Source organism: Xenopus tropicalis, chromosome 5 (assembly GCF_000004195.4).
Source record: "Xenopus tropicalis strain Nigerian chromosome 5, UCB_Xtro_10.0, whole genome shotgun sequence".
NCBI classification, from domain to species: Eukaryota; Metazoa; Chordata; class Amphibia; order Anura; family Pipidae; genus Xenopus; species Xenopus tropicalis.
This window is the reverse complement of record NC_030681.2, coordinates 145607696-145621963: the sequence shown is the minus strand read 5'-3', so window position 1 is coordinate 145621963 and position 14268 is coordinate 145607696. Positions and strand designations below refer to the sequence as shown.

Genomic DNA, 14268 nt, shown 5'->3' with positions numbered 1-14268 from the left:
AGGATGGTTTTTCCTCTCAAGGCAACTTCGGCGATTTTGGAAAATCACCGCGTATGCCATCCCACTGGCGATTTACATTCTCACCAGTGGGGTGGCATTTCGGGGAGATTAGTCGCCCGCGACAAGGGATATTAGTCGCCCGCGACAAGGGAGATTTGTCACGGGCAACTAATCTCCCTGTCTGTCACGGCCTTAAGGATTAATTAAATCTTAGTTGGGATCAAGTTGGGATTAAGATACTGTTTTATTTATACTGATGCAATTTAAGATTAATTTTAGGCTACTGTAGGTTTGAGGTCATGCAACTAAGGGCCAGTTTGTGCCAGAACCTCTTCAGCAGTGATGTTTTTGCCATTTGTCACCTAATATTTCATCCCTCCTTAGCTCATAAGAAGAATACAGATATATGGACCTCATATCTCTCTTTAACTGGCATTCAAACTGGTCTTCCTAGAGCAGGGATCCCCAAAATTTTTTACTTGTGAGCCACACTCAGATGTAAAAAGTGTTGGTGAGCCACACAAGCATGAAAACATTCTTTGGGGATGCCAAATAAGGGCTGTGATTGGCTATTTGGTAGCCCCATGGGGACTGCTGGCCTGCAGGAGGCTCTGCTTGGGGTAAAACTGTGTCTCTGGGCTTCCAAAACTTGTCTCCAAGCCAGAATGTAAAAATGGCTCCTACTTTGAGAACACTGGGAGCAACATCAAAGGGGGTGGGGAAGAACATTTTGCTCCGGCGCTACTGGTTGGGGATCACTGTCCTAGATCATTTTGGACAGTGACCTATCTTGACCCTTACTAGCTGGTAAAAATGTAAAGAATTACACCTGCATTCCCTTCGGTAGCCATATTTGCCTGATAATTGTTTGGCTGTGCCAGGTTCAAACCAGGAACCAAAAGACTGTATTTTAAAATCTGAAACCTTTAGTGTAGGTTCAGCTCAGGCGCTAGGGATTCTGTACTACAGATACTCACATCAGAGTTTACTTTATATGATTTCATATCATTTAGGGGCCCATTTACTTACTCATGAACAGGCCGAATGCGTCCGATTGCGTTTTTTCCGTAATGATCGGTATTTTGCGATTTTTTCAGAAAATTATCGCGACTTTACGACTTTTCGGAAATTATCGCGACTTTTTCGTTACCAATACGATTTTTGCGGAAAAACGCGAGTTTTTCGTAGCCATTCCGAAAGTTGCGATTTTTTCGTAGCGTTAACACTTGCGCGAAAAGTTGCGCTTTTTTCGTAGCGTTAAAACTTAAAAGGCGCGACGTTTTGCACAAGTTTTAACGCTACGAAAAAATCGCAACTTTCGGAATGGCTACGAAAAACTCGCGTTTTTTCGCGCAAATCGTATTGGTAACGAAAAAGTCGCGATAATTTCCGAAAAGTCGTAAAGGCGCCGAAAAAATCGCAAAAAATACGAAAAAGTCGCAAAATGTTCGTTTTCCAATCGGAATTTTTCCAATTCAGATTCGAATTCGTGGGTTAGTAAATCAGCCCCTTAGTGTTGTCTCTAACTGCATTCATTTTGACTGATTGAACACTTTCCCTCCCCTACTGAACAGAAGCCTTAATGGGAAACATGAAGTCATGAACCCACTTCCATTCCATTTTCTAGCCTAATTTAAACCTTTAAATACTTTTAAACCACACGTGTGCTAGTGTTATGTCACACCAGCCCATAATCCCTTGCACTTGAGCAGATCTTTCAGAAATGGGTTAAAGCATTAGTATGTTATATTTAGTACAGCGAACTTAATCCCAACACAAAGATTTCCTGGGCAATGTCAATGAAGTGTAATTGGCTGAAGCTTGCTTAGAGTACCTATGGGGATTTGAACTCTTCCCTAGAGGGAAATAAACATAGCAATGTTCACTGCTGACCAGATTTAAGTTACGCTGTGTGCAACGGCCATAATCTACAGAAGGGATCAAGCTGTGCATTTGACGGGATGTGACTCTGCTGTAATCATTCACAGAAACTTGCCCTGGAGACCTCAGCTTCCATTCACATAATATGGATTTAGGAAAGGCAAAACTTTTGAGAGATGGCCTCAATGCTCTACACCAAGCAATCCATCCCGTGTATGGTTTAGCCTGGACAGATGGACGTCAGGTTGTGTTGACGGCAATAGAGGCTGCTGAGTGTGATGAACCTACGTTTGGAAACTCTGTGATAATTGGACATTTTGAACATGTTTATGGCCTTTACTGGGGACCTGTTTCTGAAACCAACGCTCCAGCCCTGTTGGCTGTTCAGCACAAGAAACACGTGACAATATGGCAGTTGTACTACAGCCCTCAGGAGAAGAACAAGCTAGTTGTTGTACAGTCTTGTGAGGTGGGGGATCCTTGCCCTGTGCTGGCACAAGGCTGTGTGTGGCATCCAAGCAAAGATATCATTCTGATTTTAACGAAGAGGGACCTGACTCTACTGTATGCTCCACGTTATGAAAATTCCAGTGTGAAAGCAGATATTAAAGGTATTGGAGCTATTTGCTGCGCCTGCTGGACTAAAGAAGGGAGTCGTGTTGTGGTGGCGGTTGATAGTGCTCTTTATTCTTACATATGGGATGATGCTCAGAAAACATTAAATCCCTGTTCCTTTTGCCCAGTGTTTGATATTGATGCTAAAATCTACGCCATTCAGCCAATCACCCGTAACCATGTTGCTGCCACAACTGAGATGCCATCGGCAGACGGCTATGGCAACAAGGATATCATTTCAGAAGTCCCAACTCTACAATCATCCCTCTTGGCATTAGACAGTGAACTGGCCAGAAAGAACAGGAGGATGTCTGTGGAATCCGGGAAGTCAGAACCAGTTGCCTTACTGAGGGTATCTTCTTTGGCTTCTGCGGATCTTCCTCACATCCTGGCGAGACACCGTAAGTCTGACCCCAGTCCTCTGGCTCACCTCCGACACAATAACTTTACAGCTAGGAATAAGATAAGTTCATCTAGACTGGTTATCGTGTCTTTTGATAACAATTCTACCACTACCAGGAAAGTATCCATACCAGGTATTTTAATGCCTGACATTCTGGTCCTTGATGCCAATTCTCAAAGAGTGGCAGTGTCTTCCAATATGTGTAACCTTGTGGTGATCTGTCCAATAGCGCCTTCCTGCATGCCCAATGTTCAACAAATCAAATTTGAGGAAATTGAGCAGGTCAAAGGGGTGTGTTTTCTAACAGACAGGAGTTTACTTGTCTTGGTTGGGAAGCAGAGATCGAATGATGCCGTTCTTATGCCACTCTCATCTTCTGAAAAGTACCTCATTTACTTAACCACAAAGGAGTTAATGCCTATTGAATACGTTTCATCTTCCATGGTTGATGGTTCCACCGGTGTGCCAGCCATGAGAAATAAAGACTTTTATGATGAGCATATACTAAATAAAGAACTCTTGATGCCCAGCAATATAGGCATTCAATCCCCCATGGTTCGTAGAAGGCTTACCAGATCGTTGAGGAGCATCAGTCGTGACCCAAGCCCAACATCAAGTCTCAGTGACATGGATGATAACAGAATGGCCACCGACTCTTTTGTAAGTCTAGAAAACCTTGATGCTGAGCCTAGAAACAACAAGGAAATAAGTATGGACCAAGGCAGGCGCAGAAGCAAATTACAGAGGTTGGTTGCCAAGGAACTGTGTGAGAATTACTCAGGTGAATCACTCCACTTACTGGCAAATAATACAGAAGGTTATAACAAAGGGGAAGATGTTTCCATAACCAGGAACCTTGGAAACCACGAGTCAGGCTTGTGGGACCCACACTGTTGTCTATCTGTTGTCAAGGAGTTGTTAAAAAATTGTATGAAAAGCCAACCGTACCCATCTCTGGAAGATCCACACTATCTATTCATCACATATCAGGTATAGTAAGTCGTGGCCAAGGCTGTTTGCTGTTTATTTGTCTGTTTGAATTCCATTCATCCTGGGGTTCTTTGCAATCACTTACAATCACTATATAATTGTTATTTAGCTTCTCAGTCATTCTATAAAATGTCTTCATGGATTTCCAAAGGATGTCAAGGAAGGTTCACTGCTTGAATACAACAGAGACAATAACAAATTAAAGGAGAACTAAAGCCTTAGATAAATGGTAGTATTTCAAATGCTAGTATTGCTTAGTAGGCCTCCCTTCCCAATCCCAAAACACCAATTTAACCTCCCAAATCTGCTCTGTTTTTGTTACTTGTTGAGAACGAGCTGAGAAGGAAACCATCTCTTGCCGCTGGATCTTCTCTCCAAGTGATTGTAAACAGGGAACAAGATTTTAGACACAGGTAAGGAAAAACTAAGCAGATTTGGGGGGACAAACCGGTGCGGTTTGGGTGGGGGTAGGACTTTCTATAAGTACAACCATTCATCTGAGGATTTCAATCTATTTCAGTTACTTCCAATTGTGTAACTATTATAAATGGTATAAACAACTTTGCAATTGGTCTCCATTATTTTTTTCTGGGACCTCAAGAAACAGAAAATGGTCCCTCTGTAAATGGTACAGGTATGGGACCTGTTATCCAGAATGCTCGGGACCTGGAGTTTTCCGGATATATCCTTGTGCTGTTTAGACAATATTTAACCCCCCCCCACAGCCCAAAGAACTGGTCACAAATGCACAATTGGTAGAATATCTATAGATATAAACCCAATAGGGCTGTTCTACCCCAATAAGGGGTAATTATATCTTAGTTGGGATCAAGTACAGGTACTGTTTTATTATTACAGAGAAAAGGGAATCATTTAACCATTAAATAAACCCAATAGGGCTGTTCTGCCCCCAATAAGGGGTAATTATATCTTAGTTGGGATCAAGTACAGGTACTGTTTTATTATTACAGAGAAAAGGGAATCATTTAACCATGAAATAAACCCAATAGGGCTGTTCTGCCCCAATAAGGGGTAATTATATCTTAGTTGGGATCAAGTACAGGTACTGTTTTATTATTACAGAGAAAAGGGAATCATTTAACCATTAAATAAACCCAATAGGGCTGTTCTGCCCCCAATAAGGGGTAATTATATCTTAGTTGGGATCAAGTACAGGTACTGTTTTATTATTACAGAGAAAAGGGAATCATTTAACCATGAAATAAACCCAATAGGGCTGTTCTGCCCCAATAAGGGGTAATTATATCTTAGTTGGGATCAAGTACAGGTACTGTTTTATTATTACAGAGAAAAGGGAATCATTTAACCATTAAATAAACCCAATAGGATTGTTCTGCCCCCAATAAGGGGTAAATATATCTTAGTTGGGATCAAGTACAGGTACTGTTTTATTATTACAGAGAAAAGGGAATCATTTAACCATTAAATAAACTCAATAGGGCTGTTCTGCCCCCAATAAGGGGTAATTATATCTTAGTTGGGATCAAGTACAGGTACTGTTTTATTATTACAGAGAAAAGGGAATCATTTAACCATGAAATAAACCCAATAGGGCTGTTCTGCCCCCAATAAGGGGTAATTATATCTTAGTTGGGATCAAGTACAGGTACTGTTTTATTATTTCAGAGAAAAAGGAAATTATTTTTAAAAATGTGAATTATTTGTTTACAATGGAGTCTATGGGAGATGGCCTTTCCGTAATTTGGAACTTTCTGGATAATGGGTTTCCAGATAAGGGGTCCGATACCTGTACTTCATTCTGACATCCAGTCACATTCCCTCTTGGCAACAGGCGTAAGTTTCAGTTCTACACTAAAGCAGAAATATGACATTATTCAGATTTATCCAAGATGTTCTGTCTGTATAATCTGCAATGCAAGATTGACCTTAAATAAAGCAAGTACATTCTGAACTATATATTTATCTACAAGTAAACTTCCTTCACACAGATAAATCAAATGTTAAAATATAAAATGGAAATAAATATTGGATTTAATATAATACCTGTATATTTCTACATGTTATTAGGCCGTGTATATGGAGCATACCAAGTGGAGAGGCAAGTAGGAGAGCCAGGTGTAAGGAGAAATAAATACTGTAGTCCTAGAGGGAAGTTATTAATGTAATTATGATTCCTTAGAGTAAAGGCAGTACAGGGTAGGAGGGGCTAATTATTCAGATGAGAATTCTCGAGGACCAATCTCTGTTGCAGTTGCAGGGACTGAAGTGTTCTGCTTTGCCTAATATGTTCCTGTTTGTTTAAGTGTTTCTGAAAGCTCATTGGGGGAGGGAAGAATCCTTTAAGCAGCTTTAGGGCCCTATTAAAGTCAAAAGTACCTATATTAAGAGCATTAAAAATGTTCACTTTAATTACAGGGAAGTAAAATTTGTACAGGTATGGGATCCATTATCCAGAAAGTTCCAAATTGTGTAAAAGGCCATCTCCCATAGACTCCATTATAAGCAAATAATTCTAATTTTTACAAATGATTTCCTTTTTCTCAGTAATAATAAAACAGTACCTGTACTTGATCCCAACTAAGATATAATTACCCCTTATTGGGGGCAGAACAGCCCTATTGGGTTTATTTAATGGTTAAATGATTCCCTTTTCTCTGTAATAATAAAACAGTACCTGTACTTGATCCCAACTAAGATATAATTACCCCTTATTGGGGGCAGAACAGCCCTATTGGGTTTATTTAATGGTTAAATGATTCCCTTTTCTCTGTAATAATAAAACAGTACCTGTACTTGATCCCAACTAAGATATAATTACCCCTTATTGGGGGCAGAACAGCCCTATTGGGTTTATTTCATGGTTAAATGATTCCCTTTTCTCTGTAATAATAAAACAGTACCTGTACTTGATCCCAACTAAGATATAATTACCCCTTATTGGGGGCAGAACAGCCCTATTGGGTTTATTTCTATAGATATTCTACCAATTTTTCATTTGTGACCAGTTCTTTGGGCTGTGGGGGTGGGGTTAAATATTGTCTAAACAGCACAAGGATATATAAACACTCGCACTTAGTAGTGGATAAATAGTGGTGCATTCAGGAAAGGTCCTATTCTTTATACAGGGAACAGGGGTTGAGCCACAAACACAGTAAAATATTCAATACTCAATCACAACTGAGTTTAACCACCTATTAAAAGCCTGGATGTATATAACCTAAGTATTTAGATACAACTCCCCCCCCCCCCCCCCCCCGTAATGGTCAGAGCAGAGACTAAAAACCAATGTATTTGTTCCTTGTCCCTTAAGTCACAGTTATTAATGGACAGAGCTGGGCTGAGCCAGGGCGGAAGAATGATAGCTCCTATAAACCAAAGCAGCCCTTGAATCATTTGTATGGAGGAGAGGGTAGAATGAATGCTGGATGCACGGATCAGGCCCTTTAAATCAAACTGCCAGGGTTTGTTTTCAGCCTGCAGCAAATAAAATGATTTGCTGCATTAACTGTTTATTGTGCAGACTGAATGCAGTTGCTGGTATGTAGGGGAATGCATAAGGAGTATATTGTATTGTAGTATACTGCCCCATTAGTGGCTTCCTTCTGCTTTACCTTGGCCTCCTCGCCATCATTTTTCGACCTGACCACTTGATATTACTGGGCCCACTATTTAGGGCCCACAAAATATTGGTAAGTTGATCTATTCTAAAAAGATATCTTTAAATTCCTTGACCCCCCCTGCAACCACAGGGTCTGCTCCCTCTCTAGTTATAACCCTGCTGGCCACAGCTACAGTGTCATTAGCCCCCAGTCACAGCCATTATGGCATTGGGATGGACAGGATGGCTCCGGGTGGATACACTAGGATTATGGCAGTGGTTTCTGAACTTTTCAAATTAAAGCCCCCCCCCCGGTTGCAGGCTCTTTCCCCTTCCCCCTTGGCTCAGATAACAGATATATGAAAACTTAGATAAATACTTCACTGTTTAGGGAGATATATTGTATACACAAAATCATTGGTGAGTTTTTTTTTTAAAGGGATATTGTGGTATCCAAGCTTTGGTGCTTTCTCAGAACATTACAAGTAGACTGTGGAGATGGGTCACGGTATAACAATTAAACCTTCTAAAGGAAGAAAGCTTGGAGAAGATACAGGGCTGCTCCAACACAATTAATTAGGTTGAATCTGTAACAGTCTGATCTTTAGGCTGTAAATCGTTCTTAAAAGCTCAAATTCAACATCAGGCCAATATCTACTAACAGCATACTGCAGCCCTGTCTGTCTGGGGCAAGAATCAGGCATCTGTTGTTATATATCATGTGGGCTTTTGAGCATGCACAGTATAGACACAGTAAGCTGTGTGTTGGAGCCAATAAGAAAGCAGCATTTACTGGTCTGCTGCTTAAAGCAAACATCTGGCTATAGGTAACAAGACTAAGAGCACAGAGAAAAGACTACATCTGTGTTTTGCTATAGGTTTACAGCCATTGTGACACATGAACTATTTGCACGCAGGATCCCGTCCATGAAGGAGTCTCGGAGAAAAGGTCTGTCCTGCTTAGCCATGGAAAGCTTCACCTGAGAGCAGTGCAGGATGTTTTCCAGCTCACCAGCATTGAAATGAAATTTGGTAAGTGTCGGATTCACTTTGTTGTTTCTTTATATATGTTTCTTTATATATCCACTCTTAGTATGAGATTGACAGCCATAAGAAGAAATTGACCCAGCTCCAGTAGGAAATATAAAATGCTCTTTGTTTATTGGTTGTTGACCACTCCAATCAGAATGGAGATTGATAGTAAGGTCTGATTTTTGTTGTTCTAATTATCTGTTATTGCTTACATTTCTTTTCATACCCTCTAATCATCCAGTTATCATCCATACCATTTAAACTAATGCCAGGTTGCTAGGCAACAAATAAAATTTAATGAAAAATGGGACTTGTAACATTAATGGGATACTGTCATGATTTTTACGGTATAATCTTTTTTACTATTTTACATTGTTTACATTACAAATAATTCCCTCTACCATTTTAAATTTTATTCTTGAACCAACAAATGTATTTGTAGCTGTAATATTGGTGTTTGGCGCCATCTCAGTGCATTGTGCCTGAGTCTGAGCTTTCAGCCAGCGCTACACATTAGAACTGCTTTCAGCTAAACTATTGTTTCTCCTACTCCCATGTAACTGGAGGAGTCCCAAGCCGGACTTGGATTTCTTACTATTGAGTGTTATTCTTGTATCTAACACTAAGTGGGGCATGGGAGCATTTTTAGCAATGCAGGTGTCAGGGAGCTGTTATAACATGACTAAGGGTACCTGGGAAATGAAGAATATGGCTAGCTCCATAATCTAATCTAATGGCTGAACATGTGCATGTCAAATATTACATGTCTGTTTCCCCAGGGTCTATGTGGATTATACTCACAGAAGATGGAGAAGGATTTGTGCCAATAACATTCAAGCACAACCAGGAAGTCACCATAAGAGATGCAAGAGAGAGGGGCCACAGTCGTTCCTCTACTTGTTGTGCAGACTCCATTGTATCTCTGGGGCCCTCAGGCAACATGCCACAATGTGGATAGAGGGGAAAGCCTGTGCTATGCATACAAACACCAATAATACTCTATCTGCTGTAGGAGAACAGATGATACAGTGAAGAGAGAAGTCCCAGTAATTGGGTTGCTGTGATACCTGTGTATGAGCTATGGGAGCCAATTTAGTTCCATATGAAACATGGGACTTCCATTAAGTTAAGGCCTGAACGCACTGCTTGCAATTTGCTGCTAAACCAGCACTAATGGTAACTGACTTACCCTTTCTGAAAGAGACAACTATTTCCATTTTATATGGCAATATCCCGGTCAATGGAAATTGCTGCCCTCGGCTTCTTCAGGTGTGAGTAAAAGGGCAGGATTTTAGCCAGGACAACAGCTTTTAAGCCACCATATCACTGTAGATTACATTACTACGAACATTTACTCGTACAAAATTTTATGAGGATCAGGTTGGCCCACTGTGCCTGCACAGGCTGCTTTAAAGGAGAAGAAAAGTCATTTTGGCATTTTACTGCCAATAGATTAGCCGCATTAGTGCCACCTAGAATACTATATTTATTCTGCATAAAGCTTTACCATACCTGATTAAAGAGCCCTAGAAGCTCCCTCCATTTGCTTAAGATAGCAGCTGCCATTTTAACTTGGTCTCCTGTAGCTTCCATGCTGAAGCGCTAGAGCCTGGTAGCATAGATCACACATTCAGATGGGAGAGGGAGTGAATTCTTCTGAATTCTTATGGGAGGGGGGAGCAGGACATGGGAGGGAGAGAGGAGAGAACTGAGCATGGGAATGAATGTTTTTTCTGAGAGAGGAAGTCTGATACTGAAGAACATGTTTACACAAAAGAAGACAATAAATCCTGTGTTTCTTTTACCTTTCCTTCACCTTTAACCAACAACTCTTTATCTAAAGTTTCAGCATCTCAATAGCAGCAATAATCCAGGTTTTTACAGTTCTCACAGGAGCTCCCCATCTTGGAAAGTGTCAGTGACACTGCACATGCTCAGTGAGCTCTGAGCGGCTGTTGAGAAGCTAAGCTTAGGGGTCGTCACAAATCATCAAGCAGAAAATGAGGCTGGTCTGTTATATAAGCTGATATATATACAGGATAGTGTGACATTTATATTCTATATATACAGGATAGTGTGACATTTATATTCTATATATACAGGATAGTGTGACATTTATATTCTATATATACAGGATAGTGTGACATTTATATTCTATATATACAGTATAGTGTGCCATTTATATTCTATATATACAGGATAGTGTGACATTTATATTCTATATATACAGGATAGTGTGGCATTTATATTCTATATATACAGTATAGTGTGACATTTATATTCTATATATACAGGATAGTGTGGCATTTATATTTTATATATACAGGATAGTGTGACATTTATATTCTATATATACAGGATAGTGTGACATTTATATTCTATATATACAGGATAGTGTGACATTTATATTCTATATATACAGGATAGTGTGACATTTATATTCTATATATACAGGATAGTGTGACATTTATACTCTATATATACAGGATAGTGTGACATTTATATTCTATATATACAGGATAGTGTGACATTTATATTCTATATATACAGGATAGTGAGACATTTATATTCTATATATACAGGATAGTGTGACATTTATATTCTATATATACAGGATAGTGTGAGTGGGCCCCTAAGCTCAGGTAAGTGACACTTCTATATGAATCTGAGTTTTATTGACTACTCCCATTATCTTGGCATCATTCTGCAACAACAGCTGGATTGTATGTGGGTGGACAGCCCTAATGTATATAAATGTATATCTAATAATTAGCAAATATGATATATATTAATAAAATGAAGAATGGAGAATAATCGGTGCTTATTTATTGTATAACCCAGTGATGCTTATGGGTGAAGTGACTATTGGAAAGGGTTGGAGAGCAGATTAGAGGAAATTCCTAGATGGCAGAGATATTGGATTGCCAAAGGAAATGGCCAATGTGCTAAACAAACATTATCCGTGTATCTGATACACAAGCAGATTAAAAGCATTGCCATAGTAATTTAGCTTCATTCTTTGGCTCACAGGCTACAAACAGATTGTACAAAACACCCTGAACAGTAACTTAATTACATGCTCTAAAGGTAATTTCTGCTGCTCGGCAAAGAAAAACGTGCCCAGCACCATAATTTGCTTTAGATCAGTTTAAATGGATTCCTCTCAACTGCAACATTCCGTGTGCAATGTCCCTACAGCAGGGCTGCTCTAGTACTATAGTACTGACACAGTTGACCCACTATACTTATCTCTAACACTGTTTCTTAAGCTCTATTACACTAGTAATAAATATCTGAAATACTGTTTCTATAACAGCACTGCCCCGTAAACTCATCTGAAACACTGTTTCTACAACAGCACTGCCCCGTAAACTCATCTGAAATACTGTTTCTATAACAGCACTGCCCCGTAAACTCATCTGAAATACTGTTTCTATTACAGTACTACCCCGTAAACTCATCTGAAATACTGTTTCTATAACAGCACTGCCCCGTAAACTCATCTGAAATACTGTTTCTATTACAGTACTACCCCGTAAACTCATCTGAAATACTGTTTCTATAACAGTACTGCCCCAGTAAACTCATCTGAAACACTGTTTCTATAACAGTACTGCCCCGTAAACTCATCTGAAATACTGTTTCTATAACAGTACTGCCCCGTAAACTCATCGGAAACACTGTTTCCATAACAGTACTGCCCCGTAAACTCATCTGAAACACTGTTTCTATAACAGTACTGCCCCGTAAACTCATCTGAAATACTGTTTCTATAACAGTACAACCCCGTAAACTCATCTGAAATACTGTTTCTATAACAGTACTGCCCCGTAAACTCATCTGAAATACTGTTTCTATTACAGTACTGCCCCGTAAACTCATCTGAAATACTGTTTCTATAACAGTACTGCCCCGTAAACTCATCTGAAATACTGTTTCTATAACAGTACTGCCCCGTAAACTCATCTGAAATACTGTTTCTATAACAGTACTGCCCCGTAAACTCATCTGAAATACTGTTTCTATAACAGTACTGCCCCGTAAACTCATCTGAAATACTGTTTCTATTACAGTACTGCCCCGTAAACGCATCTGAAATACTGTTTCTATAACAGTACTGCCCCGTAAACTCATCTGAAATACTGTTTCTATAACAGTACTGCCCCGTAAACTCATCTGAAATACTGTTTCTATAACAGTACTGCCCCGTAAACTCATCTGAAATACTGTTTCTATTACAGTACTGCCCCGTAAACTCATCTGAAATACTGTTTCTATTACAGTACTGCCCCGTAAACTCATCTGAAATACTGTTTCTATAACAGTACTGCCCCGTAAACTCATCTGAAATACTGTTTCTATTACAGCACTGCCCCGTAAACTCATCTGAAATACTGTTTCTATAACAGCACTGCCCCATAAACTCATCTGAAATACTGTTTCTATAACAGAACTGCCCCGTAAACTCATCTGAAACACTGTTTCTATAACAGCACTGCCCCGTAAACTCATCTGAAATACTGTTTCTATAACAGTACTGCCCCGTAAACTCATCTGAAATACTGTTTCTATAACAGTACTACCCCGTAAACTCATCTGAAACACTGTTTCTATAACAGTACTGCCCCGTAAACTCATCTGAAACACTGTTTCTATAACAGTACTGCCCATCTGAAACACTGTTTCTAAAGAAGCAGTGCCCCGTAAACTCATCTCAAACACTGTTTCTATAACAGTACTGCCCCGTAAACTCATCTAAAACACTGTTTCTATAACAGCACTGCCCCGTAAACTCATCTGAAACACTGTTTCTATAACAGTACTGCCCCGTAAACTCATCTGAAACACTGTTTCTATAACAGTACTGCCCCGTAAACTCATCTAAAACACTGTTTCTATAACAGCACTGCCCCGTAAACTCATCTGAAACACTGTTTCTATAACAGCACTGCCCCGTAAACTCATCTGAAACACTGTTTCTATAACAGCACTGCCCCGTAAACTCATCTGAAACACTGTTTCTATAACAGTACTGCCCCGTAAACTCATCTGAAACACTGTTTCTATAACAGTACTGCCCCGTAAACTCATCTGAAACACTGTTTCTTAACTGAGGCTGCCCAAATACGCTGCTCTGCAAAACAGTTTGTAAAGCAGATCTGCCCTTATAGCTGGTGCATCACGCTGCCCTCTGTTTTTTAACTACAAATCCCAAGATCCCCTTTGAACACAACACACACCCCTGGTTTAAATACATATTAAGCAAACAGTTGTATTTAGTACTGAAACACCACGTTTGCCCTTTCAGTTACGTGTCATTACAGCACTCAGTTTTAGTCGTACAACAGACCAATGAATCCACGCTGTAATGTGAAATTTTAATTCATAAATGTAATTAATAATACCCCCCAATGCTTATATAGGGAGATGGCACATACCCCCACATACACACTCAGGCACACACACCGCTCCCTGTGCAGGGTTTATATAAGTGCTCCTTTCACACGAGTAATTGGCCCAATGGGATTGCTGTTGGTTGCACAAATACAATGATGACATAATAATACATAGTTATTATTGTTGAATCGCGCCAGGCAGCAGCCATTAGAGTAACACATAACAGGTTTCCTGAAAGCCTTGTGGCCTTGTGTCATTCTGACATAAATAGCAGGTACTTTTCCATTTTCTGGACCAGTTGTTGCTGAACTGGATTCTATTGATTCCTTTGTGCTTTGCAAAGACCTGACTACACAAAGAGAAAGAAAGT

At 39.8% G+C, this 14268-nt stretch overlaps 1 protein-coding gene across 1 annotated transcript; it reads left to right on the top strand.

Moving 5' to 3' along the window:
• Positions 1–1922: 1922 nt before the first annotated feature.
• On the top strand, positions 1923–9976 carry LOC100496847 (WD repeat and coiled-coil-containing protein). Its single transcript, XM_018094486.2, has 3 exons — positions 1923–3889; positions 8387–8501; positions 9281–9976. The coding sequence occupies exons 1-3, from the start codon at positions 2027–2029 to the stop codon at positions 9457–9459; spliced, it is 2157 nt and encodes a 718-aa protein (XP_017949975.2). The 5' UTR covers positions 1923–2026; the 3' UTR covers positions 9460–9976.
• The last annotated feature ends 4292 nt before the right edge of the window (positions 9977–14268 follow it).